This window comes from Polyodon spathula, chromosome 3 (genome assembly GCF_017654505.1).
Source record: "Polyodon spathula isolate WHYD16114869_AA chromosome 3, ASM1765450v1, whole genome shotgun sequence".
In the NCBI taxonomy this organism is placed as follows: domain Eukaryota; kingdom Metazoa; phylum Chordata; class Actinopteri; order Acipenseriformes; family Polyodontidae; genus Polyodon; species Polyodon spathula.
The window spans coordinates 40,970,518-40,985,814 of record NC_054536.1 but is presented as its reverse complement, the minus strand read 5'-3'; the positions used below and the strand labels follow the sequence as shown (position 1 = coordinate 40,985,814).

The 15,297-nt window shown below is 34.6% G+C and overlaps 1 protein-coding gene across 5 annotated transcripts in view; it reads left to right on the top strand.

Moving 5' to 3' along the window:
• LOC121313091 (solute carrier family 12 member 7-like) overlaps window positions 1-13,980 on the top strand; it is a 94,535-nt gene extending 80,555 nt beyond the window's left edge. For 4 of the 5 annotated variants that reach the window (XM_041245249.1, XM_041245250.1, XM_041245252.1 and 1 more), the window contains 5 exons: window positions 412-519; window positions 1,883-2,055; window positions 4,412-4,426; window positions 11,930-12,063; window positions 12,369-13,980. In XM_041245249.1, coding sequence (XP_041101183.1) covers window positions 412-519; window positions 1,883-2,055; window positions 4,412-4,426; window positions 11,930-12,063; window positions 12,369-12,460 — 522 coding nt within the window. In that variant the 3' untranslated portion in view covers window positions 12,461-13,980. The remainder of the gene's footprint in view (window positions 1-411; window positions 520-1,882; window positions 2,056-4,411; window positions 4,427-11,929; window positions 12,064-12,368) is intronic. The other variant, XM_041245251.1, reaches the window with a different exon arrangement.
• Window positions 13,981-15,297: the final 1,317 nt, after the last annotated feature.

Below are 15,297 nucleotides of genomic sequence, written 5' to 3'. Positions count from 1 at the left end.
AGTGATATAACTACATTGCTCAACCGTATGTTATTTTGTGACTGGGGTTGTGCTTCTATGTGCCTCAATGAGTTAAGTAGAGATTAGTGTGATTTTAGTCTTGCAGAGTTAAGGTTAAAAAGAGTAAAAGTTAACTATTGGATTGATCAATAACAAAAGTTAGTGTTCAATACTAGGCATTTTTTTGTTTTTTTTTTTAAGTATATGGTTGAGTACAATTTCTTGATTTTAACATACCCAACTTTAATCCTATTTCTTTTGGTTGGTTTGGCCCTTTCTGATTTGACAGAACTAATAAAACAGATGGCTTGTGTTCCTGGAACAGCAGTATTTTAGTGTTGCTTCAATATAACTGACTGTTGACTCTCCTGTTTTGTTTGCTCTCTGTACATGGTGACCATTGTGTCCCAGATTCAGAGCATCACTGATGGGTCTCGTAGCTCCATTAGAAGAAAGATCCACTCTAATCAGTCTGAACAAGATGAAATTGTCATACAGCTCGCTGACAAAGAGGAAGAGGTAGTCCAAGTACTTGTGACTGCTCCCAATGCTATTCCCAGTCCAATACTTGGAGTGCCACAGCAAACCATACTAAACTAAATGTGAAATTTAAAATTAGCCAGTTAAAAATGAATGAAAATAACTGAAGGTTGGAATAAGACTTATCAAACATCCTTCTTTTAAAGGAAACTAAAGTATTACTACATAAAACATAAATCTGCTTAAATTAAAAAATACATTTTAGAAATATTCCATAGTCTTTACAACTGTTGCCTTTTACTGTTGCCCATGTGAAACAGGCATACAGTATCTGCAGCATGTCAAACATACATATTATAAATATTGTGTAAGTATTTAAATGTACACAACATGGCACTTGCATGCTATATGATACATATAATGAGAAAGGGCAACAGTTGTGTTGCCCTTTCTCATTATATACAGCATGTGTGTGTGTATATATATATATATCTAGATTATATTATATATATATTATATATATTGTTTTCCATAATAAGAAAGAGTGGCACTCAAAGTATTCTGTTATCCCAATACCTGTACTGTATGTCAAAGCCTACCCTCCTGTCAACTATAATTTTCCTCGCCTGCGCCATTTCATATTCTATATCTATAATGTAACATTCACACAAAAACTCTCACTTTATTCAAAGGCTATTTTTATTTACAGTTTGGTATTCATTAAACATTTTTCAACTGTTGCAAAGAAGTGTTATAATACTGTTTAAAACCACTTTAGAGAATATTTGCAAACATTCTTATAAAAAAGATCTTTAAATAAAATGTGAGTTAAAGTTTTGTGACGATGGCCTGCTAATCCTTATCATTATGTAATACTTTTTGAGAAGCCTGTAGTTTGCAGTCTGTGATCTGATGCTACTTGTTTTGTTAAGTGAATGGCAGATACTCAAGGTTTAGTGTGGCGTATGCCAACATCGGTGAAGATTCTCTGGTTTGCTCGCTGGTCCCCCTGCAGGCTCTGTCCCTTTCTCTGTGCCTTTAATACTTGCTAACTGGGGCAATGGTTCAGTAATGTTGGAACTGTATAGACTGTAGCCTACTTGTACATTAATATTATATTAAGGATTAAACAAAAAAAAAGCAACAATTTATAAGTAAAATGCGTCCATTTACAGGTATTGTGCAAGTACCCCTGCGTAGCAAATACGAGAAGTAATCGTATCATCCTATTAATAAGCCCACTGCGTTCATCCTTGTTATTTAAGAACTACTGGATTTTCATTCATATTGCATCACAAGGTTGATCACATAAGTCTGATGCACGTTTCAGCTGCACCTGGGTGAAGCTGCAATGCTCAAGATGTTTGAGAAGTGCTTCAGTGCTCCATTTTGTTCACCTCAGGCCCAGTTAATCCACGACAGAAACACAGCGTCACACGCTGCCATTAGCAAGAAGGTTGATGCTGTTCCAGATCGAGTCCACATGACGTGGACCAAAGAGAAGTTCACTGCTGAAAGGAACAGAAACAGAGAACCAGCAGGAATGGGGGTCAGGGACCTTTTCAACATGAAACCGTAAGTACCCTTTTTCAGTAGTTGAGTGTGGGAGACAGTATTGTTTCTGAGATCTCGTGTGGCCAACTTTTAAAATATACAGTATGGGTTATATTCGACGAAAAGCACTTCAGAGGATGCGTGCTCCAGCCGCCGTTTCCCGGCAGGGGGTTGCAAGCAGTGAGCCGAGGATACAGATAATAATTGGGCATGCTAAATTGGGGAGAAAACCAGGCTAAAAAATTGCCAACAAATTGGCCAGACTATCGCACTAATTCTTCATTCAAAAATCATTTGGTGAACTACAATGAGCTATATTGTGCTTCTGGTCTTGTAGCACAATACATACCTCTACAATGGTACAATATATAATCTAAACAAAGTATCATCAGTACACAGTAAATCGTTACACGCCATGGAGGGATTACTTAAAGGTGTTCCTACTTTCACCACACTAATTAATCTGTAAGGTTTGAACATTATAAGTCCATTCTGTAGGTTTATTACTTATGATTTGTCTTCCAGGTGGCTGTACTGCAAATCTTATTAATATTAAGTAAATCCAGAATTGCTGGTTATTTTATTTTATAACATTTTCTAAGTAACTTGAACTTTGCATCTGTTTAAAAGCTGGAAACTATATAAAGGTCTAATTAAGCAAATTATCAGTTCAATTAAGGGTCTAGTTAAGTAAGTGTATGTATGTATGTATGTATGTGTATATATATATATAATACTGTGCAACGTTTTAGGCAGGTGTGAAAAAATGCTGTAAAGTAAGAATGCTTTCAAAAATAGACATGTTAATAGTTTATATTATCAATTAACAAAATGCAAAGTGAATGAACAGAAGAAGAAAAATCTATATCAAATCAATATTTGGTGTGACCACCCTTTGCCTTCAAAACAGCATCAATTCTTCTAGGTACACCTGCACACAGTTTTTGAATGAACTCGGCAGGTAGGTTGGCCCAAACATCTTGAAGAACTAACCACAGTTCTTCTGTGGATTTAGGCAGCCTCAGTTGCTTCTCTCTCTTCATGTAATCCCAGACAGACTTGATGATGTTGAGATCAGGGGCCATACCATCACTTCCAGGACTCCTTGTTCTTTACGCTGAAGATAGTTCTTAATGACTTTCACCGTATGTTTGGGGTCGTTGTCATGCTGCAGAATAAATTTGGGGCCAATCAGATGCCTCCCTGATGGTATTGCATGATGGATAAGTATCTGCCTGTACTTCTCAGTATTGAGGAGACCATTAATTCTGACCAAAACCCCAACTCCATTTGCAGAAATGCAGCCCCAAACTTGCAAGGAACCTCCACCATGCTTCACTGTTGCCTGCAGACACTCATTCGTGTAACACTCTCCAGCTCTTCGGTGAACAAACTGCCTTCTGCTACAGCCAAATATTTCACATTTTGACTCATCAGTCCAGAGTACCTGTTGCCATTTTTCTGCACCCAAGTTCCTGTGTTTTCCTGCACAGTTGAGTCGCTTGGCCTTGTTTCCACTTCGGATGTATGGCTTTTTGGCCACAATTCTTCCATGAAGGCCACTTCTGACCAGACTTCTCCGGACAGTAGATGGGTGTACCAGGGCCCCACTGTTTTCTGCCAATTCTGAGCTGATGGCGCTGCTGGACATCTTCCGATTGCGAAGGGAAGTAAGCATGATGTGTCTCTCATCTGCTGCAGTAAGTTTCCTTGGCCGACCACTGCGTCTACGGTCCTCAACGTTGCCCGTTTCTTTGTGCTTCTTCAAAAGAGCTTGGACAGCACATCTGGAAACCCCCTGTCTGCCTTGAAATTTCTGCCTGGGAGAGACCTTGCTGATGCAGTATAACTACCTTGTGTCTTGTTGCTGTGCTCAGTCTTGCTATGGTGTATGACTTTTGACAGTAAACTGTCTTCAGCAACCTCACCTTGTTAGCTGAGTTTGGCTGTTCCTCACCTAGGTTTATTCCTCCTACACAGCTGTTTCTGTTTCAGTTAATGATTGTGTTTCAACCTACATATTGAATTGATGATCATTAGCACCTGTTTGGTATAATTGTTTAATCATACACCTGACTATATGCCTACAAAATCCCTGACTTTGTGCAAGTGTACCTGGAAGAATTGATGCTGTTTTGAAGGCAAAGGGTGGTCACACCAAATATGGATTTTATGTAGATTTTTCTTCTGTTCACTCACTTTGCGTTTAGTTAATTGATAAATATAATCTATTAACATGTCTATTTTTTAAAGCATTCTTACTTTACAGCATTTTTTCACACCTGCCTAAAACTTTTGCACAGAACCGTATATATAAAAATGATATAGATGTAAAAATCTAACCTTTTTATGATTTTGTTTTGTTTCTTCCTTCTAGAGAATGGGAAAGTCTGTAAGTCTTGTTTACTTTAACTTTAGGCTGTGTGTGATAGTTCTGTTTTGGTGCTTATTTTAATTTTATTCCCTTTCAGCACACAAAAAACAAAACAAATTGCATTTTTTTTATCTAAACTATTTGAATATTCTAAAATCTAGCAGTACAGTTTTCTGACTGCTAAACTGTATACATTTTATTTAAACTTAAATACATTTAAATATTTGTCCTGTGAGCTGGAAGGTGTCGTATTTTATTTGCTATTTGCATGTGATCTACAATATATAGCATGTGTGATTTATAATGTAGCATCTGCTTTCCATATTAAGAAATTGAGTAGAGTACAGAACTTAAGAATTGCTTGCCCTAGAAGACACTAGAACATATGCTGTTATGTTCGTGTTCTGCAAGTGTACGTTTATTAAAATAAATAAATACATAGGTACATATTTCTTCAGTTTGACCTGAATGATCAAGGACATTTTTTAGGCTGTAGACATTATTAATATGGAAAGCATATGCAGGTGTTATAATGGTCTAATAATGCATAAACGTATGAATTGCTGTTACAAAGCTATTAACATCTGAAAAGCAAAAAAAAATGCTTTACTAAACAGCCATTGATGTGCTCTAGCACTGTACCTGGCACAAAATAATGCTAACTAGAATTGTACTAATTTTACAAAAAAGAACATAATTTAGTGCAGACCATTAATTTATTGTGCATGATTTTGTTGCACCATTAGATTATTAAAGACCTATAAAAGAATAGCTATTTTAGTTCATCTTAATGCATGTACTAATATTTTTTAAATAACATGTTTGTTTTTTTTTTGTTTGTTCCAGCAGTTTACGCTTTCTACTGCTAATGTTCATGCCAGGTTTAATATTAAGATTGATAATCTCATATGTTTGTACTGCTATGGCCAAAAGTTTTGCATTACCATATAATATTAACAAATTGTGCTTCATGCTGAATAATTATACTTATCGAAAAACTGACAAATTTAAAATTTTAAAATCTGTACTATTATTATGGCTTCCGGTACACTTTTTCAATATCATTTTATAGTTTCTTTAATTGCATGGTATTAAATTAACTATCTAAATTATGTTCATATGGTTGTTTGTTTGTTTGTTTGTTTGTTTTTTTTTTTAATTTATGTCTGAATCCTAAAATTTTAGGTGTTGCAAAACTTTTGGCCATAGCTGTAGGCCTTTATTTAATACATGCATGTCAAAAGTTGATTATTATGTAGACATATGTGTGAGGGCTAAATACAAATGTTGACTTTGACCAGATTCTCTATAATTAACAATGCATCACCAGGGCAGGATTTCAAACCCACCTATACTCGGCTTGTATAATGAAGAATTTGGGGATTTTGGGAATCGGATGTTTTACACATAAATCGCCATATGTTCCCTTTCAGATACCCCAGGCAATCTCTCTGCAGGAGGTTTTTTGCAGAATTCTTAATGGAAATTTTCTGTTGGGCTTTGACCACATTTGTTATAATCGGGGTTCATAAGGGGACCCCATACTTCACTACCATACAGAAAAATTGGCTAAATGACTCTGTCAAAAATGTTATCCACATTTGTATTGGTGGTTTAATTTTGTAAAGCTGATTTTTTTTTTTTTTTTTTTTTTTTTTTTTTTTTTTTTTTTTTGTATGACATAGAAAGTCTGCATGCTTTGTCCTTTTAATGCATTTATAGCCAGGTTAAAACTCCCTGACACACTGATTGTCAGACCCAGGTAGCCTTGTCCAGGCTTACTGTCAGTGACCATTTGTGACAGTACTGTTCAAGCAGTGCCAGGCTCTGCTGCAGCACCTGTTCTGTGGGTGACAGGTCACCTGCATAGAGCAGGAATTTAATCTCTTTGTCATGTAGAGTGAATCCAGGGGCTGCAGACTGCTCCTGTATCCTGGCCAACTCGTTAGTGCAGATTTGTAACAGTATTGGTCTCATTCCACGGGCTTGGGTTGCCAATTTTCATACTGCACTTATTCTCTGTGTACATTGACTTACTGATGTCATAGACATAGACCTGGGTGCCAAATGTTCTACTGTAAATACAGTATAATTGTAAATCTCGAAAAACTACTCACTTCTAAATCTTTTGTAGTCATTTTTGTATTACTTTAGTATAAACACATGTTAATTTGGATTCATATGTTGTTTTTTTCTGACTTTATGTGAACGAAAAGACACACATTTGCCCGTTTTCCCATTGGAAATAGTGATATTTTGAAATCTCACTGTCCTGGTCACAAAAGCAAAGTTTGTGGGGAATAATAGCCATTTTCTATACTTTTGAGGCATAAGCAATTAGGAAATAACACTTACTACCCAGGAACAAAAAATAAATAAAACATTTTTACCATGTTATCCATAATCCTTCTGCAATCTGAGGTAATGTCACTGTATGTAGTAAAAATCACTGTAAAACTAAAGTGGTCAAATGTTTAATGATATGCTAGACATATAACCGGTCATGTGACAAATTTCACCAAACACATATTTTTTTAATGTATTCATTTTAGTCAGTCAGTCGCGTATCCAATTGCAGCGGTGCTAGAGTAAAGGCGAAATATTATAAAAATAAATATTTTTTTAAGAAAAGAAATAAGAAGTATTTTGAGTAACCGGACGAAAAAACGGTGGTACGTAAATTATGCCAAACAAAATTGTCGTTCAGTGCTTCACAATTGAAGTTAAAACATTAAGAAATTACTGTGGATGGAGCTACTGATGACATCCATAGAAACATTTGCTATAGAGAGGGCCGAACAGGGCGTGATCATATTATTCCCTTTGAGGACAGTGTTGTGAATCGTAAATGCAGCCTTTTTGAAATAGGTGGAAGATTATCCCAGTAATTTTTTAATACAACTTTTTATCCACTACACGTCTGTCTTAAAATATTTAAGTATGTTTGAGTAGTTTTATGTTTACAGATCTCCTGAAGTCCATGCATATCGCAAAAGACAATTAAACTGGTATTAATCATAATAATAATTTCTCAAAATATTATATAAATCTCACAAAATATAATTATTTGGATTGTACAATTCAGCTGAGAACCCTCCACCTTTTATATCAACATCTCGGCATGCTGTACATGCAGTGAATGCTCCTGAATATTGCAAGTCTTAAGCAAATTTTGTTAATAGTCATGTGTTTTGGTGTACGGCATGCAATTTTGATCCTGACAATGTCAGCAGAGCGTGTTTAAATAAAATACAATTCTTTTAATCAAGTTTTGTTGCTATTTGTTGCTAAGAGTTTGAAGAAAAATATCTGCTATGCATTTCTTTTTTTTAAAACGTTTATTACTTGACTGTGTGTTTGGATTGCCACAAGTCCTAATTTTAAATGCCAATGTTTGGGAGGTTTATGTACACTAGTATGTAAAGGAGAGTGGCATTGGATTGAGTATTCGAATACTCTGAAATTGTAATGCTTAAGAGATTATGTTCATCTTTTTATTTATTTAAAAACGTTTTTTTTTTTTTAAATAACATCCATGTTATATGAGGATATGTCACTTGGCTCATATTCACTGCCAGTCTTTTGCCACAAAATCAATCTGAGCCTGGCTCCATTAGGAGGTTAGCAACAGACTGTGCACTAAGGTGCCGCCTTGACATTTTCTCCCCAAAGTAACCTCTACTGCCCAGTACAAATACATTTCTGAAAAAATTGCAATAATACAATTAGAGCCTATACAGTTACAACGTGTGTTGTGAGGGGAGAGTAAAAAAATAAATAAAAATAATAATAATATAAAGCAAAGTCCTTTTTTAAAATCAGAAATAAAATATTTATATTAGTAGTGCTTTTTTGGGGAGGGGAAAGAAATTAAATCAACCTTTTTTTTTCCAGAGCATATATATGGGGAGAACTGACAGAAATAAATGTAGATTGCAATATAATATATTTTTATATACGTAATATAAAGTTGTTTTTTATTCAAAAAATAAATCAAACCAATAATTACAATCAGATCATTTTTGGGATATCGGGAAAGGAGAAAAAAATCTAATCAATGCAATATAAATCTATGTAAGAGCCCTACGGTCACATGAGAAAAAAAAATAAAAACTTGAAATTTCGCCTTTAAAAACTCAATTTAGCCTTTTAATTTGAAGTTTCAACAATTTAGATACCAGCTGGGTCTGGGGGAAAAGCCAGAGGAGGCGGAACTCTGAACTCTTGCTGACAGCAGTGCTGTCGTGAAGCCTCAAATTCACTACCATCGGGTTTTAATAATGTGTCTACAGCGAACGAACGAACTTTGTCCGTGAGTATTTTCATAAATTAAAGATTTTTAATATTTATAGTGATGAAGTAATTGTGTTAAAATAGTTTTAAAGACGTTTCGTATTATTGTAGTGGCCTGTCCGAGCAGTTTTGTCTTGGTTTGGTTTACCCAGTTGAAAAATGAACTAGCAGTGTGTTGAATCGAGGCTTTCAGTTATATTATACTTCTTTGTTTCCTTTTTTTAATAAAGAGAAAATAAAACAGACACATGTATCACATGCAATTTTGTCAGATCAATTACAATGTGTCATTATTTACCTGGGTTATGGATTGCACTAATATTTTGACAATGTGCTGTTTACGCACATGCACTAATGATCTGCAAATGCGATGTCCTTTTTATGTAGTTTGCGAATCTAAACTATTTTTCTAAAGAGGTACAAGTCCATTCAATATGATGCACTGCTATATAGGGCTGTGGCTGGCTTGTTTTTATATAGGAATTGCACCTTTAATGACAAGCTATAGACACATTTGGTCATTATAATCCTTACTAGAAGTAAGTAATTTGCATTGCTCCAAACGTATGTATTTTTTCAAAGAGACATTTGTATATGCCGTACAAAAATGACCTATGGAGCAAGACGCTCTGTATTTATAAAACAGCCTTAATTAAAAACTGTAAATAAAACAGATTTCTCTTTGCATCTAATTAATAACTAGTTAGGACAGGAACAAGGTTTGAATCGACGAAAAAGTTTGTCATACTAAGGTATTATATACACCCTGAAACTAAATAATTTATCTATAAAAGCCAGATTTTAGTTTATTGTATGTAAGGTTTCAGACAGCAGTGCTTTGCAGTGCTTTTTTTTTTTTTTTTTTTTTTTTTTTGGGGGGGTTTTATTTTCTTCTTGCATGGCCCTAGGGTAGAGTTACCATATTTCAGAACCTTAAGAAGAAGATGACACTACCCAGGGGGGTTGCTGACTGGCAAGACCAATTTTTATTTAAGATTAGTCTTTCGTTGTGCAAAGTGAACATGGAAAAAATAAATTTAAATTAAACTGTAATGTTCTTCTACTTTGAACATCTGAAAATGATTTATAAAAAAAAAAAAAAAAATTAATGGCCTGCATCTAACATACATGTAACTTTTTACAGTCAATACTCTGTTGCTTAGCAGTCAAAAAAGTGTTTGCAAGATAACTGTCACATCTGTGCAGCAAAAATCCCTTTCCCACTGTGGTTCTTTTTGTGCCCATGCATATTTCTGTGCAGAGCATATCTTTATCAGCAGTGGTTGAAGTAGCTCTGAAAGTCTTTGCAAGATGTCTGCCTGAAGTTGTGCTGTACGAGCACGATCCCTTTCAGAGACTTGCCAGTCAGGTTGTTCCTTTCCTTTGTCAACTGGCTTTGCATCGGTGAAAAAACTTGCTCTACATTTGCATTGTGAGAGGGAACAGCAAAGAACTGTGCAATCTTTCACAGTGCTGAGTGACATTGTGTTTTTGGACCTGTCGAAATATTTGGCCCATTTTTGGAGTGCTAGCAAGCTCTTGAACTCTTCATCACTTTTGCAACCTTCCACACATTTCTTGAGATTGCTGAACTGATCAAAGCACTTACCTAAACAACAAGAAACTGTTTTAAGTTTGGAACTCACTGTAGCTCAGTGTTGTTTACATTTTCGCATGTGCCCTGCTACAGTTTAACGTTCAACATGACGTTCAAACTGTTTGGGGCTCGGTTGTAATTGTAGTTTTGGGATGTTTGCTTTATTACTTTTCTAATGATTTTTTTAGGAGAGGCATTCATTTTATGTGGGTAGAAAAAAACCTGAAAAGGAAGTTGATTCAGTTCAAGTGAGCCCTGGTTGTATATGTGGGTATTTGGTTTGATTGGGGTTTTTATTATTAAAACACACAATGACTGCAACAATACATTTAATCAAAGCTAGGTTTTATTTTCCATACTCAACCAAGCATAAAAGTCCCACACTGCCATGTTTATACTAAGGTGATGTGTTACAGTGACAGACAAAAGTAATGGCAACCTATGCTTATTATACCATAATTCAAGTTAGCATATAGACAAACATTTAGTAAACTTCAGCCACTTTTTAATAATCTCTGTAAAAAAACAAACTTATTTCATTTAAAGTATTTGTTCATGACGAAAGTATTGACCCCCCCTGCTTTTGTATTTTGTGTGTCCTCATTTTGCAGACGTTTATTGTAACATTCTTAACCAGTATGTTACATCTTGTTGGTGAATTCTGCTCAGAGATAGGCTACACAATGCCTACACAGTTTACTTCATTGAAGGCTTGTTTCTCCAAATATACTGTGGTCAATCTGGGGGGAAATGTTATATATTAGCCTCATTGAACCAGATCATTTTAGACGGTTTATTTTATGAATTTTCTTTTTAAATGGTTTGCAGTGAGGTCTCCGTGCATACAAACTCTTCAGCTGCATTTGTACAGTTATTTCGTGACTGTTATGCCTGCTGCTTCTAAACCTTTCTTTTAAAGGTTACATAAGGACCTTTTTATTTTATTGTATTACGTTCCCATGTGTTGATACAACTGTTTACATAAGGTGTGGGTATTGTTAAATTGTTTGTTTTTTTTTTTTTTTTTTTTTAACATTTTGACCACTTTTAAATATTTTAAATTGCATTCCCTGCCTCAAGATGGCTTCCCATGTACCTGCATCCTCCTGCTCACGGATAAATCCATCTTGGTTACATATGTGAGCAGGACGATGGTGGTAAAATGTAGTTCTGAGAGCTCCATGCTGGTACATGGGAAGCCATCTTGAGGCAGGGAATGCAATTTAAAAGTTTAAAAAAGTGGTCAAAATGTGAAAAAAAAAATTAAAAATTAAAACAATGCACACACCTTACGGAAGCAGTTGTAGCAACACATGGGAACATGTGAACACTTAACACAGTAAAATAAAAAGGTCCTTATGTATTCTTTAAGTCATTGGCTGAGGTTCAAAGTTCAGCAGTCTTCTGGTACATATTTCCAAGCTTTACAATCAGTCAAATATGATCCAGTACAAACAGGTGCCTGCTAAATCGGCATGCCTATTTTGTTGACAAAGGTATGGCACCATCTGTAGGCCGATGCTAGGTAGTACGCATTGGGATTATTTACAGTAATTGTTACACTCAGTTGCCTTGTAGTTAATATACAGTGTATACAATTTGTGAGAGACACAGTTATCTATCTGTTGCAGGAATCAGTCAAATGTGAGGAGAATGCACACTGCTGTGAAACTTAACGAGGTGGTTGTAAATAAATCCCAGGATGCTCATCTGGTGTTGCTGAACATGCCTGGACCGCCGAAAAACAAATGCGGGGATGAGAACTGTATCCTTCATTTCTGCTTTTCTGGTACAATCCAGGTCTAGCTAGAGTAGGAGAACAATTTGATCACAATAAAGGGTATTTTAGAAAGTATCTGTGAAGTGCTATATGTATAAAATATAATACTGTGTCGATACACTAAATTTAAAAAAAAAAAAAAAAGATAATACAAGTAGTGTATTCCATGTCATATTTTATTTCAATCTCTAAAGTTGGATAAAGATTTTGAGAGGTAACTAAGGCTTATGCTACTGCCTGTTGGAAGTCACCTGAGATACAGTTAATTAACCTTGACTGAAGTTCTTCAGATATGGAGTTTTTAGAAGTCCTAACAGAGGGCCTCAACAGAGTTCTTCTGGTTCGAGGTGGTGGACGGGAGGTGATCACTATTTACTCCTAGGTCTGATTCCAAGGAGAAGCTGCGAAGAAAACACTACTCTGCACTCTTCTGTCAGTGGATGCTGTCCATTGGATTTTGGACCTCAAATAAAAACCTGCTTAGTGCAAGTGATATACTAGTGCAGTTATAGGAAGTGGTGTTCACTTTGAAAGGATGTGCTATCTGGGAACATGTAATGAGATGCTGGAAGTAAAACAGTATTACTGTGTCTATCTTTATGAACAGCTGGTGCTCCAGCCTGTGTAAAGAAAAGTGTGACAGACCACTGTGTCATTACACAATCCACAAGCACATCTGCATCAGTTATGCTTTATTTATGAGTATTCTCAATCTGTACCTATATGCGATAAATTGCATTATCATATTTTAGAACCATTAAATACCTATTTGTTTTATTTAGTAGGCCAGAGGTCAAAAGAGGTTAAATACATATCCCTACATGTTTGTATAAAATATAAACCAACCAGCCATTACAAACTAGTGAAAAGTAACATTTTAGGTATATGGTTTTATTTTTTATTTTTTTAATATAGCATGTATTGAGACCACGGAATAATATTGCACACTCCATATTTCACTCCATAGTCTGATGTAATGCAGCCTGTAATTCCTTGTACATACACAGTATTTAGGGATGTATTTTAAATCTGGTTTAGCACCTTTGTTTTAAATAGTTTATTGGCTTTCTGTAGGGCAGATCTATAATTTATTTGGACCTAAATGCATTAATATAAATGTAAAGCAATGTACACATAAAGGGAGACCAACAAAACAGGATGTAGGATGTTTCTAAACTGTTTTGCTGAAAATGTGCATTTCAGTAAGATTGTGATTTTAAAATCCATGCCTTGTTGCTGTTAAAAAACTCTTTTTAAATAAGGTTTACATATCCAAATATATCTTTTGAATGGTTATTTAATTGAATTGAATTGTTTGTTGATGTTCATTATTCCCTGTGCATTTGTTATGTGTAGTGAAAATTAAGATTTTGGATAGTGAAAATGTGTTCAGTGTTCTTGTTGTAAAAAGGATGTGCAGTTTGTAGATGTATAGAATATTAGAGTATTAAAACTGACACATTCCACACCTAAACTAAAGCATATCATTACATGAAAAAAAATGAAAATATTACAAGGACCGTAGATTTATCAATACATTTTGAGCAATGCAATAATGTTGGAATTTCAGTGTCAAACTATTTTTTTAAATAAATTTGTTTTAATAATAATGTTTGTTAGTTTATATAAAAAACAATAATAAATATGTGTGTGATGTACATAATGAGGGTCATTCCAGAGTACTGATATTTACGAATAAAACCAAGGGTAAATGCATCTAGTCATTGCTCAATTAGAGCTTTTGAATATGCTTTTATTTTATTTTTTTAAGCTACTTTTTGTCACATTGTTTGCTATGTAAATTGCAACTCCTGCCCCATATTATTTTACTCATTGAAACACATAATAAATCTGGTTCATTGATACATTTATAACAACAAAGTTAATAAAAGTAATTAAGAACATTGTACAAGTCCATGCTTGGTCAGGGATATTGTATAAGAACAGGGGATACCAAAAACAGTAAATGCAGTAATGATGTAATGACGACACAATCTAGTCAAAACACATATGATGTTGTGCTTTGTAGAACTATAAACTTTGGCTGGGGTTTTAGACAGATATTCCTATACATAAAATACATTATAAGTATGCAGCTCATTGTTATTTTGTCCAAGTTACTGTCAAGCACTGTGCCTAAGAAATGTGCCAGAAGGAAACCGAAAATATATATACTTCTGGTTTTCAGTTATTTCTGAAAAAATGCACCTTAAAGCATGCCTGCATCATTTCTGTCTTGTTATTGAGTATCTGATAGAAAAAAAAAAAAAACTGTTAAACTATTAAATTGCAAAGTTCTACTTTGTGAGGTGAAAGTTAAACTCTTAATGTTACAAAATTAGCAATAACCAACTGATTTGGTGAATTTGATGACTTGGGGTGTCTGCATGTTCTATTACTAATATTGCAACATTAACTGTTTCATTTTCATGTCATGAAAACAATGTGGCAGCATTTGATGAGCTTCATAAACCTGGCCCTAGGTATCCAAATCCAGTAACACAGCAGATAGTAATGTTGCTGATGTAGGTATGAGCTGTAATCTGATAAGAACAGAAATCATAGAATTGATCCATACAGTTGAGGTGTAGCCTAATCATTTCTTAAAGAAATCTAAAGTTACTTTGGAACTGGATAGTATATTGGACAATAACGTTGGCAAAAGAAATAACAGGTATTTATTCCAGGATGGAAATTAGCTTGCCTAGCAAAATTTGTATTAAATTGTGTAGTAAATTTGTATTAGTTGAGGAAAGTGCATATGTGATATGAAAGATATTTGTAGAAAATGCACCGGTTGCACTAAAGTAGCAAAAGTCTGTTTACCCCCCAGTAACACGCTAAATGGCTTCTCATTCAAATTACATTGCTGCAGTAACTATACATGTAAAACACCCAACAGCTGTGTAGATCTATGGCTTGTTTGTAAAAATGTTGTTCTTACAGCATGAATATTAGTGTTTCACTAAGTATTACCATATTTATAGTTTCTTAAATGTGTTTTAGCTTTGCAGCGTTTTGCATGTAACCAAAACATTAAAAAATGTTTTAACTGTTTAGACGATCCGTTTAGAATAAATAAATAAATAAGACAGTTTCACATTAACTGAACTTTAAGTCATGAAAATGTTACAGCTGTGTTTTTACAATTATTTTTACTAATGTATTCTGTTGCAGTGTGTACAGTGTTAACAGACTAACCCTTTATTAGATTGTACT